Source organism: Podarcis bocagei, assembly GCF_964188305.1.
Source record: "Podarcis bocagei genome assembly, chromosome: 4".
Classification (NCBI taxonomy): Eukaryota; Metazoa; Chordata; class Lepidosauria; order Squamata; family Lacertidae; genus Podarcis; species Podarcis bocagei.
In genome coordinates this window covers 16,472,519-16,499,683 of record NC_138128.1, presented here as the reverse complement: position 1 = coordinate 16,499,683, position 27,165 = coordinate 16,472,519, and the positions used below count along the sequence as shown (strand labels likewise).

Sequence of the window (27,165 nt, the reverse complement as noted above, 5' to 3'; positions counted from 1 at the left end):
CCCCCTTCTGGTGGTTTACCCTTACCAGACTCCCTGCGCAATGGGCAGGAGTCAGATATAGTCGGGTCCATTCAATGCCTAAGCCAATACTGCTCACATTCTGTAATCAATAAAGTTGTGGCCAAAATTTGCTCAATAACATTAAGCTAATATTTGTGTCCTGTGTGTTTATTCTTTAACGAGGGGGTGTTGCGGGGTCTTGACACGCAAGAGACCCAAACCCTGAAATCAGTGAGATCTAGGAACCTTTTTCCTGAAGATGAGCCTCAACAGCCTGAATTGTCCTCCTTAGACAGGGGGTTGACTTGATTTCATTAGAATCATAGAATTGAAGAGTTTGAAGGGATGCTGAAAATCATCTAGTCCAACCCCCTGCAGTGCAGGAATATGCATCTGTCCTATGCAGGGATCAAACCTGCAACCTTGGCGTTATCAGCACCATGCTCTAACCAACGGAGCTACCCAGCGCATAATGTATCACACCAGGCTTATTCTCCTTGCGAACAGGAATTTGCATTGTGTTCCTTGCAGAATGGAAGTACACGTCCCCTGAGCCTCACAGACAACGATGACTCCGATAGCTTTTGCAAATGAAATCATTTGCATGCACAAAAAGTACGCCATGCCGAGCCATCAAAATGCCAGGGGATAACAATACGACATTTAAAAGAATGGGCTGTATTCAATATAGATGGTGGTCTTTCTTTTCCTTGCAAGGTACGTGTCAGACAACTGCAGTTGTATGCCAAACTAATCTTCAGTAATTTAAAGATACTGCTCCACCTACTGGAGGAAACACTGTTCTTTGCTCTTTGGTGGGCTCCTCCAGACAGCCAATTTACTGAGCATTCATCCAGATCTGCTTGCAGAACGTTTTGCCTGCAGAACGTTTAACTCGCTCTACGCAGGGCTGCCCTTGAAACTGTCCCAGAAACTCCAGCGGGTGCAGAATGCTGCAGCAAGGCTCCTCACGGGGTCCTTGCCATGGGAGCATATTCACACAGTGCTCTACCAGCTGCACTGGCTCCCAGTGGAGTATAGGGTCAGGTTTAAGGTGCTGGTTTTGACCTTTAAAGCCCTATGCGGCCTAGGATAGACAGAGCTATTCCGCCTGGCCTTCAACTTGAATTAGCCTGATCCTCTATTCTCTTTTCCCCTTTCCTCCTCTAAGAAGAAACCCTTTCTGGGACCCCACATTTAAATTCCTCCCTGGTCTCCTTGCTGGCTCTAGTAGGACCAACTTGGCCAATTAGCCCTGGTGATCATTTGATGTCTACTGACTGGGTCCCCCCACCCCAAAAAATGACCCCTGAATTTTTGAATTTTATTGATACTGATGCTGCATTTTATGTTGTATTTTCTGCTGTTTTCAAGTCACATTTTAATCAGTGCTTTATATTTGTTGTTAGCTGCCCTGAGCCCGGTTTTTAAACCAGGAAGGGCAGGGTATAAATAAATTATTATTATTATTATTATTATTATTATTATTATTATTATTATTATTATTATTACAGTGGTACCTTGGGTTAAGAACTTAATTTGTTCTGGAGGTCCATTCTTAACCTGAAACTGTTCTTAACCTGAAGCACCACTTTAGCTAATGGGGCCTCCTGCTGCCGCTGTGCCACCACCGCATGGTTTCTGTTCTCATCCTGAAGCAAAGTTCTTAACTCGAGGTACTATTTCTGGGTTAGTGGAGTCTGTAACCTAAAGCGTCTGTAACCTGAAGCGTCTGTAACCCGAGGTACCACTGTAGTATTATTATTATTATTATTATTATTATTATTATTATTATTATTATTATTCAGAGGTTTGATGTGAGCATTTGCAACTGATGGCATTTGTAGTTATACGGCAATGAGCGTTCATCCAGAGGCAGCAAAATTTGCAACAGGAAGCGGAAGAATTCAGTGATGGAGACGGGGCTTGGGCGCCCACAAGAGCTGCACAAAACACCTCTGAGGGCTGCATGTGTCCCATGGGTTGCAGTTGCACGTGTGTGGGCTGGGGAGTAAGCTCAAATGAAGTCAGTGGGATTTACTTCGGAGCAAACTTGCACACTGAGTCACGGCATCTTATTTTAGTCTGCATTAATTTTGTATCTTGAGAATGTTGAGCATTTGCTGGGGTGAATGTAACAGAAGAATGCAGAAAGAATGGTCTGGTAAGGCTGGTGGTAGAAAGATTACAGGAACTTTAGGGTTATTACCCCTGGCAGACAAAGCTATTCTGAGTACAAAGCTGCATATTCTGACCAGCATCGGTTTACAAAGAAGTTGGTCGACAGTTACTGATCATTAGAATTTTCCTCCTGCTCTTCAGCCAGAACCCCCCCCCCCCAGCACAGTGCACATGGATCAGTAACTGTCTCTTACCTGCCATCCGGCAATCCTAAAAGACACAGCACAAAAGGAAAAGGGATTGGGAGGGAGAAGGAAAGGAGCAGCTTTTTCTTCGTCCATGTTAACGACCAACAAGAATGGAAAGATTTCAAGAAGAAGAAAAGTTACACTATGACACACGGCTGCACCATAAATTAGCAGAAAGGCATTGTTGTTGTATTAGGACAATAGCAATGGCCACCAACTAGGGTGGCTTCAGTAGAGGGTTAGTTAGACTAATTTATGGGGAATGCGGCTATCATTGGCAGAATGCCTATGAATGCCAGTTTCTGGGAATTGAAAGGGCATAGAGTGCTCTTGTCCTGTCTGGCTTCCCATAGGCATGTGGTTGACTGCCATGAGAACACAGTGCTGGACTAGTTTGCCCACTGGCCTGATCCTAGTAACACACTACTTATGTTCTTATGATACTGTCATTTTTGTTTTAGATCCTTTTCCTGCTGGTCCTTCGTATGAAATCCACTGCCTTTTCACAGCTGTAAAATTCAGCAAGCAAGCAAACAAAAGGAACATTAATGCAGCGGGGAGGAAACCATTTGGTTAAACAACAGTCATCCCCCCCCCCCTTTTGATTCCATTATAATCCAGTTGTTGATTTTTGGTTTTCGTTTTACTCATCATCATTCACCTGCTGGCACTGACGTTTCGTTCAAGCTTGTGAAAAGCTGAGGAGGCCACTGAACAAAGCAGGCTTAAAAAAACAACCAAAAAACCAACAACAAAACACCCCCCAACCACTGTCTTATCAGTCAGCAAAAAAGAACAGGACTCAGGAAACAATCAAAGCTTCCTTTAAAAACTATCAGTTTGGAAACATCAAGGTCAACAAAGAAGGGCATTGGCCGTTTCGCAGCGAGTCCTATCAGCACAACGGCAACACTGTGTGTAGGCCTCTTGTTTTCGGAGCTTTTGAGTTACGATAAACTGTGTTACACGTGGGCTAAACAAACGTTGCCTGACTAGCAGGCCATACACTCTGGAGAACAAAGGGGGCATTGTCTGCCTTGCTCCAGGGGTGCGATGCTTAATCAGAGTCTTTGCCTTGTGTTGGCTTGGTTTCAAGCACATATTGTAGCTGAATATCCAAAAAGGAGTGAGGGGGAGAGATTAAAAATAATATCACTCATTTCTCAATATTGCATACAAAGGAAAATGAGCTGGATATTTCATCCACTAGCAGTGCCGTTTGCTTATTCTTCCCCAAGGGATGTAAAGGGCAACACAACTTCTTGGGGAGGGTCGCAGCTCAGTGGTAAAGCATCCATCTTGTATGCAGAAGGTCTCGGGTTCATTCCCTGACATTTCCTGGTAGGGTTGGAAATATAGCCAATTTGAAAGCCTAGAGAGCCTTTGCCAGTTAGAGTAAGAAATTAAGAACTAGATGGACCAATGGTTTGACTCAGTATATGGCAATTTCCTGTGTCCCCAGCCCTTGCCATTAGTCTCTGTCCCTAGTGTGAGAGTTGTTAGGTAAAGGTAAAGGGACCCCTGACCGTTAGGTCCAGTTGTGACTGACTCTGGGGTTGCGGCACTCATCTCGCTTTACTGGCCGAGGGAGCTGGCATATAGCTTCCGGGTCATGTGGCCAGCATGACTAAGCCGCTTCTGGAGAACCAGAGCAGCGCACGGAAACGCCGTTTACCTTCCCGCCGGAGTGGTACCTATTTATCTACTTGCACTTTGATGTGCTTTCGAACTGCTAGGTTGGCAGGAGCAGGGACCAAGCAATGGGAGCTCGCCCCGTCGCGGGGATTCGAACCACCAACCTTCTGATCGGCAAGCCCTAGGCTCAGTCATTTAACCCACAGCGCCACCCCCGTCCCTTGTGAGAGTTGTTAGGGGACCCTTATTCCCCTCACAGAGCTACGATTCCCAGTGTTCCCTGAGAGAAGGGATTGGTTGCGAAACCACTCTGAGAGTTGTACCCTCCAACATTTCTCCGATGAAAATAGGGACGTCCTATTCCATAATAATAATAATTTTATTATTTATACCCCTCCCATCTGACTGGGTTACCCCAGCTACTCTGGGTGGCTTCCAATATATATAAAAACATAATAAAACATTAAGTATTAAAAAACCCCACTTCCCTATAGTATACAGGGCTGCCTTCAGATGTCTTGGGTGTGATGGCGGCCTTAGAATTCTGAGTTCTTCTGAATGTGAGTCAGTTAGGAAATGGCATCTCAGTGGATTGGGAGCCAGAGGCAAAAATTGGCACCTCGGCATAATGGATTAAGGGGCAGAGGAAGGGGTGTGTGGGCCGCCCCGAGTGTCACCACTGAGGGGCCTGCAGCGCACTGCAGGGCCTGCAGCGCACCCGAGCCACACTTCTCTCCTGGGAGAGACATGGTGGCTTGGGGCGTGCAGGCTCCGTGCTGCCCAAATAGTCCGCCCGCTGCCTCCCCTCCAGTTGTAGGGAGGAGTCAGGCAGACTCTGGAGGCCCCACGGTGCACCCCACCTCTATGGTGGATGCTGGGATGCGCCCCACCCCGATCTGGATGCTGGGATGGCTCTACCATCAAGGCACAGCCCCACTTTGAAACCACAAAAAGCAAAACCTCTTTGAAACTACTTTAAGAGGTCTGGAAAAACACAAGAATAGACAAGTGCTGCTAGATAGGTCAAAGGCCCATGTAGTTCAGTATCCTGTTCTCACAGTGGCCAGCCAGATTGTCAAGCCAATATAGCCAGAATAAAAATCTCCCCTGCCCAGATCCTGCCTGCAGCCAGGTGCAGTTTCCAAAAACACCTCATCAGGAGGGAAACTGTCAACCAAGCTGGCACCTGACTTTGCAAGCGCCTTCTGCCAGATTCTTTGTCACTGCAGCTGTCAATGCAGCCTGTTTTACACTGCAGGGAACGCATTTAATTTCATCTGCCTGACACCTCCCACGCTACTTCTTAAGACTGTTACAAACTGCACTTCTGGACTCCAACATCACACCTGGTTTTCCTCCTCACACCTCCACCTGCCAGCCTGGTTTTTTAAATTAACAGGGGGGGTGTTCTTATCTAACAATAGACCAGAGGTGGGGAATCTTTTACAGACCAAGGGCCACATCCTCTTCTGGTCAGCCTACAATTGGTCCCTTCCAATTTTATGATCCCATCCCATGCTATGTGAAAGTCATGGCTAAATTGTGTCCCATTGATTTCAGTGGGACCTAAGTTCAGCTGCTTAGTCCATATTCAATTCAATGTGCATAGCATCACTTAGTTCAGCTGGTCCTATGGGGTGGGGGCTGGCTCCCATTCTTTAGATGAGAATCTGTGATACATCATTTACTCCGGTTGGCGGGGGGTCCTCCTGCTAATTCTCAGTGGAGCCCCAAACATCTGCCCCAAAAGTCTTGCACTAGGTGCTCCTTTGGTTTAACATACTGCTGGATGATGGGGATCCAGAATAGCTGGAAGGAGGTCCTTTACACAGTGCACAGTTGAACTATGGAACTCACTGCCACAAGATGCAGTGGTGGATGCCAACTTGGATGGCTTTAGAAAGGGATGGGATAAATTCATGGCTACTAGTCATGATGTCCTATAGGACCAGAGGCAGTGTACCTGAATAACAGCTGCTGAGGATCATGCTATAACACTCAAATCCTGCTTGCAGACTTCCCATAGGCAACTGGTTAAACCCTCTATCCTGAGTAAGGTTACCAGATTTTTTCCAGTGAATCCGGGGACACATTTCAACTTCAATTGGTTTTGTATGGGGACTGATTTGTAAATCTGGGGACTGTCCCCAGGAAACGGGGACGTCTGGTAACCTTAGCCTAGAGAGCTCTGGATTAGATGGGGGTTTTGGTCTAATCCAGCAGGGTCCTTCTTACATTCTTAACTGGAAGAAGAGCTTTGAAGAACTCAGAAGCTCACTTGCAACTTCTGTTTGACCTTCAAAAGGCTATATGGTAGCTTTTGCAATGAATAATGAGCCGCCCATTAACCAAGTTGTGTGGGGCAATACTCCGACCCAGATGGCTCTTGGGGGAGGGGGAGGGAGTACAAAAAGTGTTAAGACGCCAGCTTGTTTGCCTGAGATGTTCATTTACATTCCCTTCTAAAGCTGCACGCTCTGACGAATTATTATTATGGTGCAATACAGCCAGCTAGTGGCGAAGACTGTTAGCAGCCCATTGAACCAATATTTTAAACCGGCAATATAACTTCACTGGAGTGTACATAAAAACAGTGCTAAAGACTACGTGGATGTTCAGGTCTATTAAAGAGATTATTGGGAGAGGCGAGTTCCCAAACGGAACAGCCAGTCCTTTTATAATCACGGACTACCCATACATTATATTTGAATAGTAAGTCAGTCACTGGAGACTTGAGAGCCATCTGGTGGATGAGGAACAAAAATCTACCTGGGAGGTGAGGAACCTGTGGCCCTCCAGATGTTGTTGAACTACAATTCAGGATGTACCTTTGGGTAACGTAACTTTCGGGTTGTGAACACAGCAAACCTGGAAGTGTATACTTCCGGGTTTTGCTGTGCGTGCGTGCGCAGAAGCGCTCTGCACACATGCGCAGAAGCACTTGATTGTGCCATGCGTGTGCACAGAAGCAGCGCCTCTAGATACGGACTTTCGGGGTACGTACGGACCCCCAGATTGAATTAAGTTCATATCTGGAGGGTCCACTATATCTGACTTTTAGAAGACATCTGAAGGCAACCCTGTTTAGGCAAGTTTTTAATGTTTGATGTTTTATCGTGTTTTTAATATTCTGTTGAAAGCTGCCCACAGTGACCGAGGAAACCCAGCCAGATGGGCGGTGTACAAGTAATACAGTGGTACCTCTGGTTACATATGCTTCACGTTACAGACTCCGCTAACCCAGAAATAGTACCTCGGGTTAAGAACTTTGCTTCAGGATGAGAGCAGAAATTGTGCAGCAGCGGGAGGCCCCATTAGCTAAAGTGGTGCTTCAGGTTAAGAACAGTTTCAGGTTAAGAATGGACCTCCGGAACGAATTAAGTACGTAACCAGAGGTACCGCTGTAAATTATTATTATTATTAGCCAACCTAGCACCATCTAGCTGCTTTGGACTACAACACCCATCAGCCTCAGAGAGCACTGGGGTGTCCACTACAGATGTGAGTTGTAGTCCAAAACATATTGAAGGCACCAGGTTGACAAGGTCAGGCAACTATTGTTTTATGTTCCTACAGCTTAAAAAAACACATCTTCTCATTTTTAACATTGTTGCTGGAATTGTATTATTATTATTACTGCTTTCTTTTGTTTGCAAATCATCTTTAATGTTGAAACAGTAAGATCATCAGGGTTTGAAGGCACGCAACGCTGCAACCTTGCTGAAGTCACACAGGTCTGGTCAGTGCTGGGAAGGGAAGCCATCTGAGAGCAACACATATCTCACCTTGAGTTATTGAAGAAAGGCTGGATACAAGTAGAAAGGCTGACATCCACCTAGGTCATGCTTCAACTTGACCCACATAAATCAATTGACTTAAAACCTGCCTATTGAATTCAATGGGTCTACTCATGAGTGTGATGAACGCTGATTATCACCCATAATGAATAATCACGAATGCAAACGGCCGTCTTGCAGATAGCCACTCACTTTTGAAAGTATGGTTACCAAAAATTACAAATAGGGCTTGCATAAAATTATTCCATCAATGCTCTTGCTATATGCAAAGTGCTCTCTGGAGGGAGGGGAAAGGCAGAATAAATCACTTGCATAACCATTGTAGGGAACTGACCTTTGGTCAAACATAATAGCAGAACTGAAAGACTAAGACTTTTCTTCTGAAATTAGTTTCTGATTTAACTGCCTTAACCAGATTATTCCAAACCAGCTATATATGGCTGAAGTCATTCTACACAGGAGACTCTGCAACCACTAAATATATATAGAGAGCGCAATCTAGAAACTGGTTAAATAGCTTCAGGTTAAGAATAGTTTCAGGTTAAGAACGGACCTCTGAGGTATCACTGTATAATGGACTGGTCAGTCACAGAGATTACAGGAATGTGGCCATTAAGTATAAATATATGACTGTGTTATGTATTAATAATAATAATAAATTTTATTTATACCCCGCCCTCCCCAGCCGAAGCTGGGCTCAGGGCGGCTAACAACAGTCAAAATAATCCAGCATTCTAAAAACCTTTCATTATAAAAATTAATTAAAATCAAATTTATGGCAACCCTTAAGCAAAATTCTGTGCAGATTGCCAGAGGAGGGGGTCAGGCTGTGCCCTGACCAAAGGCCTGGTGGAACAGCTCTGTCTTACAGGCGGAAAGATGTCAGGTCCCGCAGGGCCCTGGTCTCTTGTGACAGAGCGTTCCACTAGATTGGAGCCGCGGCCGAGAAAGCCCTGGCTCTAGTTGAGGCCAGCCTAACCTCTCTGTGGCCTGGGATCTTCAGGATGTTTTTATTTGCAGACCGTAAGTTCTTCTGTGGGACATACCAGGAGAGGCGGTCCCGTAAGTACGAGGGTCCTAGGCCGTATAGGGCTTTAAAGGTTAAAACCAGCTGCTTAAACCTGATCCTGTACTCCACCGGGAGCCAGTGCAGCTGGTATAGTACCAGATGAATGTGATCTCGCAGCAAAGACCCCATAAGGAGTCTCGCTGCAGCATTCTGCACCCGCTGGAGTTTCTGGGTCAGTCTCAAGGGCAGCCCCACGTAGAGTGAGTTACAATAATCCAGTCTGGAGGTGACCGTTGCGTGGATCACAGTGGCTAGGTCAGGGCGAGAGAGATAAGGAGCCAACTGCTTAGCTTGGCGGAGATGAAAAAATGCCGCCTTTGTTATAGCTGTAATCTGCACCTCCATAGAGAGGGAGGTATCGAAGATTACACCCAAACTCTTAACGGACGATGCTGGCACTAATTGCACCCCCGCAAGAGATGGGAGTTGCCCCCTCAATCCCATATCGCCCCGTCCCAGCCAGAGGACCTCTGTCTTCGAAGGATTTAACTTCAACCGGCTCCCACGTAACCATCCAGCCACAGCTTCCAGACATCTGGTCAGTGTGTCTGGGGCAGAGTCAGGATGGCCATCCATCAACAGATAGAGTTGGGTGTCATTGGCATACTGATGGCAACCCAGCCCAAAACTCTGGACAAGCTGGGCGAGGGGGGCGCATAAAGATGTTAAAAATCATCGGGGAGAGAATTGCACCCTGAGGCACTCCACACACCAAGGAGTGGCGTGATGACAATTCCCCCCCAAGCACCACCCTCTGTCCCCAACCAGAGAGAAACGAGCGCAGCCATTGAAGGACTGTGCCCTGGATCCCCATGGCAAGACAGTGGTCCAGGAGTTCGTGATCGACCATGTCGAAGGCTGCTGGCAGGCCTAAAAGAATCAGCAGCCCCGACCCGCCTCGATCCAGCTGCCTGCGGAGACCATCTGTTAGGGCGACCAGAGCCGTCTCGGTCCCATGACCAGCACGGAAGCCAGACTGGAATGGATCCAGAGCCAATGTTTCATCCAGAAACCTACCAAGCTGTTCAGCAACCGCTCTCTCAATCACCTTACCCAGGAACGGAAGATTCGAAACCGAGCAGTAATTAGATAGATCTAAGGGATCTAATGATGTTTTCTTTAAGAGCGGGCGCACCACTGCCTCCTTCAGTTCCCCTGGGAATATCCCGGTGCCAAGGGACAAATTGATATCACCCAGGGGGGCCCGCACCTCGTCTGGACACGCTCTACTCAGCCAAGACGGGCACGGGTCAAGAGGACAGGTGGTGAGCTTTCCAGCTCGGAGGAGTCTGTCCACATCGGCTGGGGATATCCGGTCAAAGTGGTCCAATACTGGACCCAAGGACAGTCGAGGGGCCTCCAGTTCCTTTATTGTATCCAAATTGGCAGGGAGGTCATGGCGGAGCAACAGGACCTTCTCCGCAAAAAAGCTCGCAAATGCCTCACAGCTGTGTGTCAAATTGTTATTTAAATTTGCCTGTCCTTCAAGGGACGTTAAAGACCTAATTATGCTAAATAATTGCGCCGGGCAAGAGCTAGCGGAGGCAACGGAGGCCAAGTAGGACTTCTTAGCGGCCTTCACTGCCATCTCATAGGTTTTCATAAAAACCCTATAAGATGTTCTTGAGGCTCCGTCACAGGCACCCCGCCACGCTCGCTCTAGCCGTCTGAGGTCCCACTTCATTTTCCGAAGCTCCTCGGTAAACCAGGGAGCCCAGTTTCTGCGAGGTCACAGAGGGCGCCTAGGTGCAATCTCATTGATGGCTGCTAGGAGCTGGATATTCCAGCCCTCAACAAGCTTAGTCAGTGAGTCGCCAGGGGGAGCAAGGTCCCACAAGGCCTGACGGAATCTATCAGGGTCCATCAGCCTCTGCAGGCGAGCCAAAATTGGCTCGCCACCTAAGCAGGGTGGGGGTGGAAAATCAATCCTGGCTTTCAGAGTGTAGTGATCAGACCATGGCACCTTCATCGAAGGAGACATGATCACATCTATACCGACGCCAAAGATCAAATCCAGCGTGTGGCCTGCTTGATGTGTGGGGCCCGAAACAAACTGGGAGAGCCCTAGTGTCGCCATGGAAGACACCAGGTCTAGAGCCTGTGAGGAGGGAGTGGCATCAGCATGGATGTTGAAGTCCCCCAATACCAATAGGTTAGGGAACTCCAAGGCCCAGCCGGCCACCGGCTCCAACAGGCCTGACAGGGTGGCTGCTGGTGCGCTAGGTGGCCGGTACACCAGCCAGACAGCCAAGCTCACCTTGGAGCCCCACACTAGGCCAACCCATTCAATGCCGGGGATCGATGGCGATGGTAGAGCCCTGAAACAATCTTCCCGGATTAATAATGCCACACACCCCCGGCCCATAGTCCGCGACTGGTGGAGGACCGAGAAACCCGGGGGTGCCATCTCTCATAAGGTAACAGTTTCCCCTTCGCGCACCCAGGTCTCCATCACACAAGCCAGATCAACCCCCATGAGGTAGGCAAAACCTCATGTCATGTCCACAAGAGAACTGCAGATTATAATTTATCAGGAGGCTCCTTTATTGAAACTTTTGAAACACAACAGATCCCAGGTGCCCACAGCAATCTATAAGTAAAGTCAGTGTACAATTTTTCTTTGGTAATAAATGATTTCATTCTCATAAATAGATGATTCATGTGTACACGCTGTGCACCAGGGAAGACAATGCTCCACATAAAAGCTTATTCTACTCCTCTGCTTCAGACCCTTCGTCATCATGGCTGATCTGGAAATAACGCAGTTCGTAGGTCTCCTTGTCAGACGCAACCACGCGCAGCCAGTCACGGAGATTGTTCTTCTTGAGATACTTCTTTGTGAGATACTTAAGGTACCTTTAAAACAAAAGGCCAAGTGATTTTAAGCGTATGATGTAATTTAATCACAAGCGTTTACAAAGACGTGATACATGACAGCAGTCGATGACTGCCAAAAGCAACAATGATTATTTGTTGAGCAGCTGACCCTCAAGACGTAGCCTGTCTAGCAGAACACCTAAGTCTGCAATTCTATAGACAAGGGAGAATTTTTAATGGTGCCCAATGGGGATTACTTCTGAATAGACATGTATAGGGAACTGAACTCAGAACCAGAAAGTTCCCAGGTGAAATTTGTTGCTTGTCATGAACTCACTGAATGGACTTAGGCAAGCCACTATTGTTATCTGCCCCATTTACAACCAGGAGGTCAAGCAGACCCACCTTACAAGATTGTTGAAAGGCTGAGAATTATATGAAAAAATCTGAATCCCTGAGGTGCTGTATAAATACTATTACATGTGATGAAATGAATCTCCGTATTAATGCAATCTATCTTAAAAGATGAACTTAATTCACCAAAGGATGAGGGCCATAGCTCAGAGAATCTGCCCCCTATACAGAAGGTCTTAAGTTCAACCCTCAGCATCTCTAGATAGGGCTGGGAGAGCTTCTGTCTCTGAAACCCTGGAGTGCTGCGAGCCTAATTTGGCCCCTGTGGCAGCTTATTGCTTGGGGTTAAAGCTCAACAACTTTGGTTGGTCCTCAAGCATCAAATCTGGCCCTCTTTGAAAAAAGGTAAATGGTCTGACTTGGTATGGGACAGTTTAATATGATCCTAAGTGACCAATTGAGTAGGCAAAAACTAGGCCACTCCAGGAATTGCCAAAATATTACACTGCTCTCCCACAAAAAACAACAACCTAAGAACACATATTTGGAAATCAAGTGAAATCCATTAGCTTCCTTTCAAATATATACTAGTTAAGAAATCAACTGTAGGAAGATGGGGCAAATTAAACAGCCCAACTTCACCTTCCAGTTCTCTTTCAAAAGCTGATATTCCAGAAGAGAACTGAGAATAGTCTTCAGGTGTCAAGTGTGCGTTTGGCACAGAAACACATGCTAAAGACACGAGATAATGAACAGCCTCAAATGCTACTATTTCAGGTTAGCTTAACTGGGGAATTTCAACTAAAGCCACATTTTAAATTGGTTTACAATTCTTGCTACGTGTCCTGAGGTTTGGAGCTAAAATCAGAAAGAAAAGCCCACCACACAAAATAAAGAACACCCACCTTTTTGAGAACTGCCTTTCAGATGTCACTGTGATTTTGTTTTTAAAGCGTTCAATATGAACTACATTTCCCAAGTTTCCAGTTTTTCCATTGACCTTAACTTTTTCCTTCAGGAACTGTTCCTAAAACAAAAAAATGCAACACTAGGGAATGGTGCCCTAGATGTGGAACTAGGGAAGTGACCCTAGCCAGACAATCCATTATTACAGTCACAAAATGCAAATAAATCATGCAAGAATCAAGAAAAATGAATAGAAATATTAATAGAAATATTCCTATTATTGTACCGTATTTTTCGCCCTATAGGACGCACTTTTTCCTCTCCAAAAATGAAGGGGAAATGTGTGTGCGTCTTATGGGGCAAATGCAGGCTTTCGCTGAAGCCTGGAGAGCGAGGGGGGTCGGCACGCACCGACCCCTCTCGCTCTCCAGGCTTCAGGAAGCTATCCGCTAGCCATGGGAGACGCAGCTCTCCCACGGCTAGCGGAGACCTTGCTGGCACCCAGAAGCTTGGGGCGCGCTGAGCTCAGCACGCCCCAAGCTTTGGGCTTCGCGCAGCGCTCCGCTAGCCGTGGGAGAGCTGCACGAAGTCGCGCAGCTCTCCCACGGCTAGCGGATAGCAGCCTGTTCTGGGGGCTGGGGAAGCTCAGGCTTCCCCCGCCCCGCACCTGGGGGGGAAATCATTCCCCCCCTTTATTCCCCCCCCCAAAAGCTAGGTGCGTCATATGGGCCAGTGCGTCCTATGGGGTGAAAAATACGGTAATCCATAACATACAATATCTGTCTCTCTATATATATTTATTTTAAGAAACCAAAACATTGGTACGATAGACATTTAGTATGGAATCCATCTGGATTATGATTAAGATAGTCACTAAGCCAAGCTAAATAATTATCCCATCCAGGTCTGTAACTCCAAACCTCCCTGCACAAGCAAAGGTAATTGCAGGCAGTAAGAATTAAAACAGGATGTGATTAATTGGCTGGGAATGATTTACAGTTGTAGGAGTCAAGTTCTTACCCATAGGCTGATTTGACTAAAGGGCAACTATTTATCATGAATTTTATTATAAACACGCATAGACTTAATTTCCTTTAAAAGAAACCTCAAGCATTTGAATTTTTCCCCTTCCTTAAGTTTCAATGTATGTTGCCATTAAAACATGACCAAAGAAGTGTGAACAGCAGAACTACTTACAAAATTTCCTGAATCAAATATTCCATCTTCTACAGGATGGGTGAGGTCAAGGCTATACTTGCAAGTTGATTTTTTCAGTTTCTTGTCCTTTTGCTAAAAGAAAACCAAACATGCCCCTGAAGTTAGTATAAATGATCCTTATATTCGATCAGTATAGTCAAGAGGAAATATATACCTCATATATCAGAGATGCCTTAATATATTTCTCTACTTAACCAATATTCTTTATCCTGTAACTTTCACTTAACACAGAAAATATATTAGTAATGAAAATTTCATCACCTACCCTCACTACAGTGCAAGCCAAGCATAAGAATTAACAGTTCTTTAATAGCTAACTTTGTTTTCCTCTCAAAGGGCTAGGGACAATTTTTTTTTGTTACTCTATTTTAAACTAAAATAACGGAGGACCTTGCGCCAAACAAACAAGAGCAGTTTCTGCCACAAGCACCAACTAGAATCCAAAGGGCCCTTATCCAGGACCTGTGAGGTGGCAGAATCTGTCCAATCAGGGCAGTCAAGGGTCTTAGGAGCCAGTGTGGTATGGAGATTAGAATGCTAGACTAGGATATGGGAGATTAAGTTCAAACCCTCAATCAGCCATGAAGCTAACTAGGTGACCTTGGGCCAGTAACTACCTCTTTGCCTAGCCTACCTTTGAGTGTTCTTGTGGGGATTCAATGAGAGGAAGAACGATGTACAGCACCTTGAATTTTTGCTAATTAAACACTATGGTATTTTAAATGGGGGGGGGGTTTGAGGCGTATTGGTTTTGTTACTATGTATTTTTATATTGTAAACCACTTTGTGATCCTCCAATGAAGGGTTTATAGAAATTTAATAAATAATAATAACTCGGGGGGGGGGGTTGGACTTAAGTGCTATGGAAGACCAGGATTAAGTGTCATTCCTTCATTTGTGGTTATCATAGCACTGGGCTTCCCCCCCCCTTCATCCGATGTATACCTAATGTTAAGATGTACAGTGGTACCTCGGGTTACAGACGCTTCAGGTTATAGACTCTGCTAACCCTGAAACAGTACCTCAGGTTAAGAACTTTGCTTCAGGATGAGAACAGAAATTGTGCAGCGACGGCGCAGCAGCAGCAGGAAGCCCCGTTAGCTAAAGTGGTGTTTCAGGTTAAGAACAGTTTCAGGTTAAGAATGGACCTCCAGAACGAATTAAGTTCTTAATCTGAGGTACCCCTGTATACCTAAAGTTAAGTGGTGGTAATACACAAGATGAAGAACTGGGGACACTCATCATTTACTATTGCCAGTTGACATTTATTTATCTATGGGCTTTTCAAGATTTCCCATGTCCCTTTATGGATGTCCTATGCATTTTTGCTGGAGCAGCAAACTTGAGTGACCTTCAGATGTTGCTGGACTCCCAGATAGCGGGGCCCAATGATCAAGAATGACCTCAAATTGCAATCTAGCAACATCTCCCTTTGCGTGAGAGCATTACGAAACCCATGCCCGAAAAGCACCACGACGTGAATGAGGTACTTTAGAAAATTGGCAATGAGCTAAGAGAGTTCTTCACAAGAGTCCTCCAGACCTTATTTCGCATTATGTACGTGATCTTGCAAAACGTGTGTGGCGCCCATGAATTCAGGGTGCCAAACACGACAGGCAATCCTACTGAATGCAACGGGCTTACTCCCAGGTAAGGGGGGGTTTAGGGTCACAGCTACACAGCAGCCTCCCAACAGACCTGCAAGGTTTACTAGCGTGTCGGAAAGGAGCAGGGAAGTCTTCCTGCCCTCCTTTAACCCACCCGCAGCGCGTGTCTCCCGCCACAGCCCGCCCGGCTCAGAAACTCACCGGCGCCATCTTGGCTAGGCAATGGAGAAAGGGAGGGCGGAAGCATCGCGGCCGCGCTTTTATAGATATCCGCGCCGTGACGCAATGACGTGCAGCGTGGACCACGCTCGAGGGATAAAGCAAGAGAGCTGACGCTCGGATCAAGGATAATACTTCCGGGTGCCACGCGCCCGCTCGTTTCCGGTAACGTGCGCACACCGGAAGCTGGCTGGTACAGATTCCGGCCGGCGGGTCCTGGTGTCTCGGCGCTTCTTTATTTTGGGTTTTTTTCCAAGTTTAATCAATAGAAATAAGAAACCCAAGGAGCGCGAGGAAGAACCGACCGGAAACAGCTTCCCAGGGCAATAGACTGGGGAGGGGGCATACGCAGCCCCGGGTGGAGAGGCTTGGGACTGGAGTCCTTCTGAATGCCGAGCGAGGCTCTACCTCCGAGCGACACCTCTTCCCAAGGTTCCCTACAATCGCTGTAGGATTTTTGGAACCCGTAGTCTGTTATGAGTGTGGAAATGCCACAAGGCTCCACCACACACACACACTGCATTTTTATGCAGGCAAGCTATTCTTGGAAAAGCGCTTCCCAATTAGACAAGTACTATTTAGGGTTACCATATTTCAAACAATGAAAACCCGGAATTTTTTAATGTTTCAATTAAGAAATCAAAACCAAATTAAATTAACACAATATTTTGGATATTTTGACTGATTTCCACCGGGAAACTATTCTGGATGTATGACGACCCCAAATACTAGCTGGCCAAAAATCTCTTTGCCCACCTTTGAAGTAACAGTGGACTACATTACAGGGGTTCAAGAAGCCCCTTCCAACCCCAAACCTCTCCCCTCTTCGCAATGCAGCAGATATTAACAATCAGTTCTAGCTTTTGGGTGTCAGGTCCTCCCCAAACCTTGTTTTACAATGGAAGAAATATTGGGCACCTTTGTGCTGTTCAAGCAAATGTATTTGCTCAGGTCAGTTTTTATTGGGCAATCTACAGCCTGCCTTCTCAAGTGAAATTGTGATCAATGATGTATGCTTAATAAGGAAACTACAGTAGGGTCACGTCCTTATAGAATTCATAATCTGTGGAAGTGCATATACAAGGCATTTATTAGCAGTTGTAGGGAAAAAAGTCAAAAGAGTAGCACTTAGGTTCAAACTTTATTCTCATTGTGATCCAAATCATAATTCAAACTTTTCAATAAAACAGTCGTTAAAAGCCAAGAACTCTTAACACATGAATACGCTATTACAGAAATGCAGAAAAAATACAAACCTTTCAAGTTTTGCTTTTAAAGTCAAAAGTCACTCCTGTACAATGAACACTGCATCCATTTGCTAGCCAGTAGGTATATTGCATACTTGTCTGAGCTACCGTATGTGGCAAATACAAAAACCCCTTCTCCCCACACGTTGTTTACAATTATATGTTAATGTAACAGTCACTGATCATGAGCGTTCACTACAAGACCTAGATAAAACAATGTAAATAAAAGCCACAGAGATCATTGTCCGAGTTGTACTGTGGAAATGTGAGTATAATGTATGAGAGTCATATGCTTTACACAGAATAAAATGTTTAAGCACAGCTTGTTCTATGAAAGTTTCCAGACACAGCCAACATTTCCATACTTAAAGCTTACTGCAGTCAAACATGTCATCTAGTCACTAGAATAGCTTGGTCACAATGTTTGACTGTGTTAGACTAAGGTTCAATGTACTAGAATTCTACTTGCATCATAGGCATGCTATAAATTTATGGAATACAAAACCCTGTAAGACTTTCAAGCAGCTTTGTTAAAATAATCAACTTAAGCTCTTTCAATTCTTCACAAGAGCAGCCCTGAGAAGAGTATATTCAAGTCATGGCTCAACTAGCAGTGGTTTTGTTGAACAAAGACACAACAACACATCAAGAGGTAAAGTTGGGTTTTAAAAAAGAAGTTCCTAACATCTGAGGCAAGAGAACCTACAGCACACTGAACAAAACATCAATGGACCCAAACAAGAAAGCTTGCACCATTACAGAACAGCAGCAGGACTGAGTTGCTCATATCAACAGCCTTAATTTTGGCTTACAGCTTGTTAGAAGAGCTTCCACCTGCTCCAACTAAATACAGTTTGTTCCAACTATGAAGTAAAAACCATTTAAAAGTGAATTTAGAGAAACATGATTACCCTGAAATAGCTTAAAGAACCTGAAAGATACAGTATTAAGCTTTTATTAGCAAAGTTAGTTTATTGTAAACCTGGTGGGTTTGTAGAGACTGCTCTCTACTAATGAAATGGCTTTGCTATTGTCTTATTGTAAATACTGTAGTTTTTACTGGTGAAATGACATTGCAAAACCTGTATGCAAAAGAGTGCCATACAGATCTACTTAGCAGATTCCCCATCTAGTCTAGATATTCTGTGGTTCCAGATTGCTAAAAGTCAAGTTGAAATTAAGACAGTATGTTTTCCGAAGTATAAGAGGACACTTCAGTAACACATTTCCAAAAGCCACCTGCCTCTACACATTTTAGTTGCATACGTCCTTAAGATGATGCAAGCAGTTAAGATGTTAGTAGGACTCTTCAGATACTATGACACCAGTTTACTTCTCAAAACTGTTCACATTCATGACTAATGATACTAGCTGAGTCCATGTTTCAAACTGGGACTTCTCATTCAAACCATGACTATTGAGAATCAACTATCTAGGAACACTCACATGATTAGACTAAATATGCTAAAATCCTTCAGCTTTCCAGTAGCCCTAGATCTTGAAATATGTAGTTATTTACTACCACATCAAGACTGTGCTTTGTTCGAGTGTTTATTGCCAAATCAATCTGCGTTGTGCCCCTTTTCTGCATAGATACTTATAATATAGAGCCTACCACTAGACCCTGATGCAGTTCATTTACACCTGTTGTCTAACTAACTTCACTGATTAAAGGGCAATCATATTCCTAATTGAAGCTCAAAATCCTGTTTCCTATGCACACAAAAAGCTGCCAGTAATGAACTAAGCACGTTTTAAGAACCCAGTCACTAGTTCAAGTTAGTCAGTTGCTACCAATATTTAAGGCAAATTTAAGTTAAGTTGGTGTCCCGCAAAATGCTAATGAAGCAGAAGCATGATCTTACAAAGTTGAAGGTCATGTAGACAAATTGTCTATTAGCGATTAGGCATTTGCCTGTTCAGTGTAATCAAATCTTGTACAAGTAGATTGTGAGTCAGTGTGACCCTTTAACACAGCACTGAAGTTCTTGTACTTGATAGAGCACTCTGTCATAGTTCTTTTTGGGACTGTACAACCCATGACCTAATTTCATTTGCGTGAAACCAGGCTCATAATAAGCCTTTATACAAGCTAGTATGTGCACTTTTGATCCATTAATAAAAAGTCAAAAAGTCTATTTGTGCTACAAAACTAAAGAGTTAAAATCAAAAACAAATATGCCTAATACTGAAACACTTGAGGCATTCCCTTCTTTTAAACTAGAAGAGTGGCTGAACTCCATGTTGAAATCAAAGGCCTCTAGTGAATCTCCTCTCCCTCCCTCCCACCCCAAGCTTTTGTGCACTATTAACCAGAGTATGAAAGCATCCAATATTCTGGATGTTTGCATCACAGGCAAATGGTGACATGTTAAGAGTGAGCCAGCCAGCAAGACTACAGATATAAGTTTGTTGTACATGGCCATCAGCACTGGCATTTTGATCACATGAGTTCCCTTGTCTCCAGCTCAATGACTATTCACAGTTCAGTGCAAGCCACATTTCACCATATTTTAAGATAAAAGTGGTTATTCGCATTTGTTTAAAATGTTGTATTTAAACACTATTCTTACTTAAACCCAAACTTAGTACTACCTTGGTATTGGCACTGCTATACAGTCTCATTCGAGCAAAGCATACTAGTTAATACCTCATGATCTAAAATGACAGTTTTGACTGCCTTGCCATTCCTGTAAGCACTTGAACTTCAGCAATTTTAATATTGCCAAATGGCTTGCAACATTAGCCAGCACTATTTTCAAGCAAAGACACGAGGTTGCTAGTGAAGGTTATAGCTTTGGTGATAATTAGAACTAAAATAAGAAATCTGCAGTTGCTGAGATATGAGCAGCTGCTCAAATCCAGATGGTCCTATTTGCAAGGTTTTATGGCTACAGCACATTCTTCACTCATTGCACACATGACTGATACCTAAAGGAGAGAGAAAAAGCATTATTAGGATACACAAAACAGCTATTACATTTACAACAAGTGTTGTGATGGCAATAGTTCTAGCACCAGTATTCCAATTTTAGTCAACCTCCCAGCAAAAAGCTAATCACAAAGCACATAATTAAGCTAATCTAACATAACAATAGCTTGAGTTCAGCTGAAAAATAGGAAGGAGTATTTATAATAAAGACAAGCTGAGGAATAGAATTTTAACTTATCCTGATCATCTAAGTTTAGGAGGACACTGATATCATTTCCATGTAATTATTTTGGCACTAGGTTTTTTACAAAATGAGACAGTGGTTCCCAATTGGAGGTCTGCATAACCTATCCAGGGGGTCCATGGCTCATCAACTGCTCGGGACATCTCATTTTTTTTAGGGCTATGCTCTTGTGTAGGAGTGTGGTCCAGAAGACGCACACCACAGTTGAGCTGGGACATTTTGGGGGGTATGGTGTCACCATTGACGTAACAAATATTACATTTTCAAAAGTAGGGGGACCATGGCTTGGCTTTTGAAAAACAGGTAGTCTACAGTACTTAGCTACTTAGGAACCACTAGATTTACATGTTGGTTTTTGTTACTAGTGTGATGCCAAAGCTTCCCATGGCCGATACGTTCTGCTTTTAAGGTATAATGTATTTCTATTTTAAATGTGTTGCAAGTTGCTTGGAGACCTTCAGTTAGTAAGCAATTAAAAAGTATAATAAATAATATGAATAAAGAAAAAACCAACTGCAATTACAAGAGATAAGCCACTTATTATTTCAGAATAGAAAACTAATTCCACTTTATCCCCCTTTCTTTTCTCCCCATTAAAATAAGGCCCAGGAAGTTATTTTAGATCAACCGTTAGCAGCAATAAAGTACTTTCAAGGTAACTTGGGTGTCAAAAGAAAAATAAAACCCCAGACTTTTTCAAACCTCTGAGATTTTACCTGGAAATCTTCGCCTGCATTATATTTCCCCTCTATTTCTTTGCCTAGTTCACCTTCTGGCACCTTCAGATCCTCACGAACTTCACCACTTTCTGTCAGCAAAGAGAGATATCCATCCTGTATACAGATCAGCTGCAAGAAATTAACAATTCCAATTCAATTTTATTCATAATTGAATGAAGTTCAATCAAAAGTATTGACATATGGGCGTTGCTTTCTGAACTTAGCATTTTGCTTCTGATTGCTATAGACCAGTGGTTTTCAAAACTTTTTTCTCTGGACCACACTTTCAGAATAAAAATGTATAAAACAATGTGAATGAGAATATGAATCATTCACATATTATATTTATTGACTGTCCTGGAATCTTTCTGCCACACTTGCCATTGTCTCCTGCTATATCAATGTGGCACACCACACCGTTTGAGAACCACTGCTACAGAAGAACAACCTTGCACATTTCCAATACACAGAACCCAGTTTCAACCATTTTTAGCTCAGGATCTATTCAGTGTGAATCACAGCTTTAGTCACTAAAGGGATAAAGCTAAAAATGCTGTATTCAGTAGCACTTTCTAGCAAAAGCAGCTTTGAAACTGAAAAATATAGTAAGATGATCTAAAACTGCCAAGTAATTTTATATGTGGCTCCTAATATTGCTATTGGCAGATGTTCTGCAAATGTAATTTGCTTCAAATATTCCTGAATATTTTATAGCAAAGCCTATTTAAGAAATTCCTACCATATTAACCCAGCATGAGGTATTTCATAGTACTGCAAAGTACCTGAAGATAGTTCTACTAACCTACACTATGCTCTGTATTTAAACATATACATCAAAGCAAGGAACTGCACAACAAAATTGCACAAAATTTTTAGTCTGACAGAAACAATTCATCTTAGTCTGGACACAAGGGGAATATTTAGGGCCACATGTTTTATTAAGTGTATGTGTATCCCATCTTTTCTATTAGCATGTTCAAGGTGGCCCCCATCCTACAAAATCAATTCATAATGATTAGATGGCATTTGTAATAATCTCTCCACTCCCTCTAATGATGGCATTTTATGTTGTCCAGGGGTTGCACCAAGGGTTAAGTATTTGACTGGAAATGAAATGTCAGAGGCACGAGATTACAAAACCCAGCTCATTTTGATGGGTCCTTTGGAAGGCTAAGTAATTTAAGGCGTGGAATTTTAATTAAGGAAGCATAGTCTTTTCATAGGATATCAGGCTATGCCCAGAAGGGACTTTCTATTTGTATAGATTAAAATGTAGACTTACTTGATAATCATTCCTCTTGATGTTAGGAACATCCATGTTGTGAGTGGAAGGACAAATATCTTCATATTTTTTGCCAGTGAACACATCAATGCCAACTAGGTGGACCTAGGAGAATGTTCATGCACATATATTTAGGCTACCAAGAACAGTATGTTCCAAGAACAAAGTTTGGGGTAGGTGGGGGGAGATAGAAAGCCGTGTGCATCACCCAGAGACTAAAGCTGGAACAGTTCTCTAAAGAAAAGCCACATATAATGATACTCAAATTTCAGTCTATCGTTGACTAGAACAAGACAGTGAAACACACGGCATGAATCCTGCATGCGACCCTCAAAGCCGTTTTTGGCAGCCCTCAGCAACATTTGACCCAAAACCAGTTAAGGAGGCACTGAGCTTTGGGAAGAGTTGTCTCCACATAACTACAACTCCCATCATCCCAGGTAGCAGGACCAGTGGTCAGGTATGATGGGAGTTGTTGTCCAACAACATCTGGGGACCCAAGGTTGAGAAAGGCTGGGCTAGCCTATACAGTACAGTATCTTACTTCAGGAGAGAAAAGTCATGAATGATTTACCCATCTCCACAAATAGCTTAGAATTCTGAGACATATAGTTTTCTGTAACCAAAAGTTAACGACTAAACAACAACAAACGACTAAACAAACGACTAAACAACAACAACAAACCAAAAGTTAGCATTTAAATTGATGTTTGGATGTAACTTCTATGCTAACTGCCTAGATTCAAGTCACCTATGCATGCCCATCACCTTTAAGAATCCTTCTACCAAGGAGATATCTTACTGAAGAACTATCAAGATCATATTTGCTTATGGCGACAGTTCTGAACTTAATCATGTGCTTAGATACAAATTACACAAGCTCCAAAAGAGAGGCTTGAGTAACTCAAGCTACCTCAATTTTCTGACTTAAATTCACAAGCTTAATCCTGGCATGTTCCAAACCCGGGAGGACCATGTTGTGCTGCAGATCTGTACTGATTCCCTTCTCACCCTCACCATCGGATTCCCTCCATTTGTGATGCAAAACTAGAGAGGAGCATATGAGCTTCCAGGATGTTTGTAATCCTCCAAACCATGATTTGGAGAATAAGAATGCAATGTCTGAATTGAACCAGTGTACCACTTGGAATCAGATACACAATTCAGACCACCTCTCTAAATAAGAGAGGTTGCAAATTTACTAAAAAACAGTGTGCACTATATTGGGGGACTCATTTTCCATGTTCTCCCCTAGCAGAGAATGCCACCCAAGTCAGAAACCTTATACTAGGACAGCCAGCTAGACTTGCACTACAAGAAAAGGACAGATAGTGGCAAGTTAAGTAAGACTGGGCCATGCACCTGGCAAATCCGATGTTAATGTTTAATATCAGTAAACTAATATTCATTGAAGAGCAATGTTGGCATACCAGAACAAAAGTAAAACTCAAGACAGCTCTACCAAGCAAATACCTTTGCATGACCATGCTTGCCAGTCTTCGAAGTTGACATTTCTACAATCTTGCAGGGACGTCCCTTCAGCACCACAAAGCCATTTTTGCGGAGTGCAGAACACTGCATAGGGTAGGTGGCAGAAGCACCAGCATCTCCAGTGGTAAAATCAACTTCATCAGCCATAGTATGTAGTGTGTTCTGGCAAATACTATAAAATTTAAAAATAAATCCCGTTATTTCATGCAGCAGTTACATAATAAAGTATTTGTATCTTTAATAGAGTTATAAATAGATATGCAAATGAACACAAATCTCTCACTTATATACCATACTTCGAATATAATGAACCATGTTACATAAAGTACTATACTCAGTCCAGCACTGAACATATCAACAATCTCCACCTTCACTGCAAGTACGACAGCATTGTGAAATGGAATAGCTGTCCCCTGTGGTCACTGAGTACACATCCTAAAAATGCTAGCTCAAGACTGCAATATGGGATGGGAAGGGCAATATTTTACTCTCAGGGGTCCCAACTGCCATGTTATGGCTCAGCCAGGGCACGGGGAGAGTAGGAAGAGAAAAGTTGCAGGAGAAAATGGTAACAAGGAATGTAAAATTACAATTACAAGATTTATAAGAAATGCAAATTTTACAAGATTTATAAACTGGAACAATAGATTTATAAATTTGGTTTCTGAAGCTGTGGAATAGAATTTTGGGGGATTATTGAAGATTAAGTGCTACTGTCCCACACTTGACTCAAACATGAACAGTATTTTGCTGCCAAATGCCAGCTCCTATTTGGTGAGAGCTACAGGCTCTGTGGGTTAAACCAGAGAGCCTAGGGCTTGCCGATCAGGTCGGCGGTTTGAATCCCCACGACGGTGTGAGCTCCTGTTGCTCAGTCCCTGCTCCTGCCAACCTAGCAGTTCGAAAGCATGAAGTGCAAGTAGGTAAATAGGTACCGCTCTGGCGGGAAGGTAAACGGTGTTTCCGTGCGCTGTTCTGGTTCACCAGAAACGGCTTAAACATGCTGGCCACATGACCTGGAAAGCTGTACACCGGCTCCCTTGGCCAATAAAGCAAGATGAGCACCGCAACCCCAGAGTCATCCGCAACTGGACCTAATGGTCAGGGGTCCCTTTACCCTTACACACCACAGCAATTATAACTGTAGCATGTTTCCCACACACACTGATTGTATGGTGTAGTATACAACTGAGCAATTACCAGGAAATGGGGCTTCTTATTACAGGATGGTTGCAGCAGCATGAAGAATCGCATCTCTCAGAAGTGCCTTTTTGGCAACAACTACAGCCATTTCATGATATTACAATCACAGCAGTTACCCTCAAGCCAGAAATGAAATGCATGAGGAGAGGTGATGTGAAAGAGCAAAGGGATAACTAATATAGGGTGCTTACAGTAGGCATTTTGTGGTGGTTCACAATTCTGGCAGCCAAAGCAAGTCTACTTATCATTTAGTGATCTCAGGGACCTGTTTCATCACTGTCTAAAAGCTGTAAGGGTGTACCATGACTGGTAGGGAATGCAGCAGATAGGCGTTAAGCAGCTGAAGCAAAAGCAGATGGGGCTGCTGCATCACTAAAACTCTCACAGGAGAATGGAATTTGAACAGATACAGAGCTTATTTTACCCTGCATGACAAACGGGATTGCTCTCAGGAAGCGGTTGTGAGCATCTTAAAGGTATCTGGGTGCCCACTATTGCTCAACAGAGGGGGATGGTGTACTAGGTATGGGAAGATTTGACTAGACGACCTTTGGACAGAGCCTACACATCAATTCTTAAGAGGAACAAGGAAGCTTAGTAGGTGTGCACTTTCTTACTCTCTCTCACACACATTGAGCACACAGGGCCACGTTTTGACCTACCCAGCCACCAAAAGGGGAAACCAGTGTGGGAAAACAATGGCCAAATGAGCTCCTCTACCTGTTAAATCCCCAAAACACATTCCAAAATCCGCAATAGGGCAGTATCTTTATTAGGGCGTTTTCTCATCTTGGTTAGTCCTAATGGAGATGGCCCCAGACTTGGCATCCACAGTCACGTACGGACTCGCTGTTAAAACCGTGTTTATGGAAGACAATGTTACTCAGCTACGAGTGATCGCCAAAGACGACGACTACTATGAATTCTAGCAGTTTTCTTGGGGACCAACATGGCTGCCTTTCCTTCTTGGGCAATTCTAAACACTCGTGACCAAGAAGCGAAAAGGCCATCATGGGTGGGGAAGCTGCGACCCCCCCTCCCGATATTCTTTGGACTCCGAACAGCTCCTAACCAGGTCGGTCGGGGAGGGGTGTGTGATACGAGGTGGTGTGGGCCCAACGCTATCTACCTGGCTATCCTGCACGGCAAAGGGGTTGGGATGGATGACCCTTGGGGACCCCATCCGACTCTACGGAGGGCACCGCAGCTTCCCCGCGGCATACACCGTTATTATGCGGGGGGGGGGGCAGTCAGCAGGCAAATTTAAACATGGCTTTCCTCACAGAGCGGGTAATGAGAGAAACAGAGCTGAGGAAACGATCCGCTGGCCTGGGAAATTCAAGCCCCCGCCCGGCGATTCCTCCATCTCCTCAGCCCCGAGTCCCCCCAGCTCCCGCGGAGGGAGGCGCCCCGCATGGCCGCCTCGTGGGAAGAGCAGGCGGCGCCGGGGAGAAGCCTGAGGGGAAGGCGCCGGCCGCCTCGGAGCCGGCTCTGCACCAGACCAGTCCGGCCCGGTTCGCCGTTGGCCTGAGAGGATTCCAAGCGGCCCGCCAACGGCTCCAACGGCTGAGCGGAGGGACTAAGAAGTGGGGGGGAGGGGGCGCCGCACGCACCCGCGTCAGGAGCCAGCACTTACCTCCCACGGCGCAGGGAAAGACTGGAAGAGCGTCGCAGCAACGCGCACGCGCAGAGCAGCCGTAAAGGGAGGCAGGGAGGCGTGTGGGTGGAGAAAAGGAGGGAGGGGGAGAGAGAGAGAGAGAGCGGGAAGGGGAGGGGGGAATCCCCCTAGGCGTGAAGGGAGCGCGCGCCGTACGTTCCAAATTTAAAGGAGGGAGGAAGAAAATCCCCTCAGCCCCGCCCACATCGGTACAGGTTATTCTCCTTCGCCATTGGCCGCTTTATCGCCCAACCCCCGCAAGGCGCGAGCCCGGACCTGCGCGCCGGTCTCTACGCCACGTGACAGCTTTTGCCTCCAGGCCGGCGCCGCCCCCGCCTCCCTCCACATCCTGGACGTCTACACTTTTACGGCGTCTGTGATCGTCATCTGCTTGCGCCA

General features: G+C 44.7%; 2 protein-coding genes across 3 annotated transcripts; both read right to left on the bottom strand.

Moving 5' to 3' along the window:
* Positions 1-11,390: 11,390 nt before the first annotated feature.
* RPL22L1 (ribosomal protein L22 like 1) lies at positions 11,391-16,039 on the bottom strand. Its single transcript, XM_081192304.1, has 4 exons — positions 15,974-16,039; positions 14,145-14,237; positions 12,947-13,068; positions 11,391-11,726 (listed from the first exon to the last, which is right to left on the bottom strand). The coding sequence occupies exons 1-4, from the start codon at positions 15,980-15,982 to the stop codon at positions 11,582-11,584; spliced, it is 369 nt and encodes a 122-aa protein (XP_081048430.1). The 5' UTR covers positions 15,983-16,039; the 3' UTR covers positions 11,391-11,581.
* A 1,074-nt stretch (positions 16,040-17,113) lies between these two features.
* EIF5A2 (eukaryotic translation initiation factor 5A2) lies at positions 17,114-26,941 on the bottom strand. Of its 2 annotated transcripts, none has more exons than XM_081190697.1 (5): positions 26,746-26,941; positions 23,889-24,078; positions 22,416-22,520; positions 21,131-21,262; positions 17,114-20,169 (listed from the first exon to the last, which is right to left on the bottom strand). In XM_081190697.1, the coding sequence occupies exons 2-5, from the start codon at positions 24,051-24,053 to the stop codon at positions 20,110-20,112; spliced, it is 462 nt and encodes a 153-aa protein (XP_081046823.1). In that variant the 5' UTR covers positions 24,054-24,078; positions 26,746-26,941; the 3' UTR covers positions 17,114-20,109. The 2 variants fall into 2 exon arrangements, with proteins under 2 accessions (XP_081046823.1, XP_081046822.1); XM_081190696.1 differs by lacking the exon at positions 26,746-26,941 and adding an exon at positions 26,239-26,618.
* Positions 26,942-27,165: the final 224 nt, after the last annotated feature.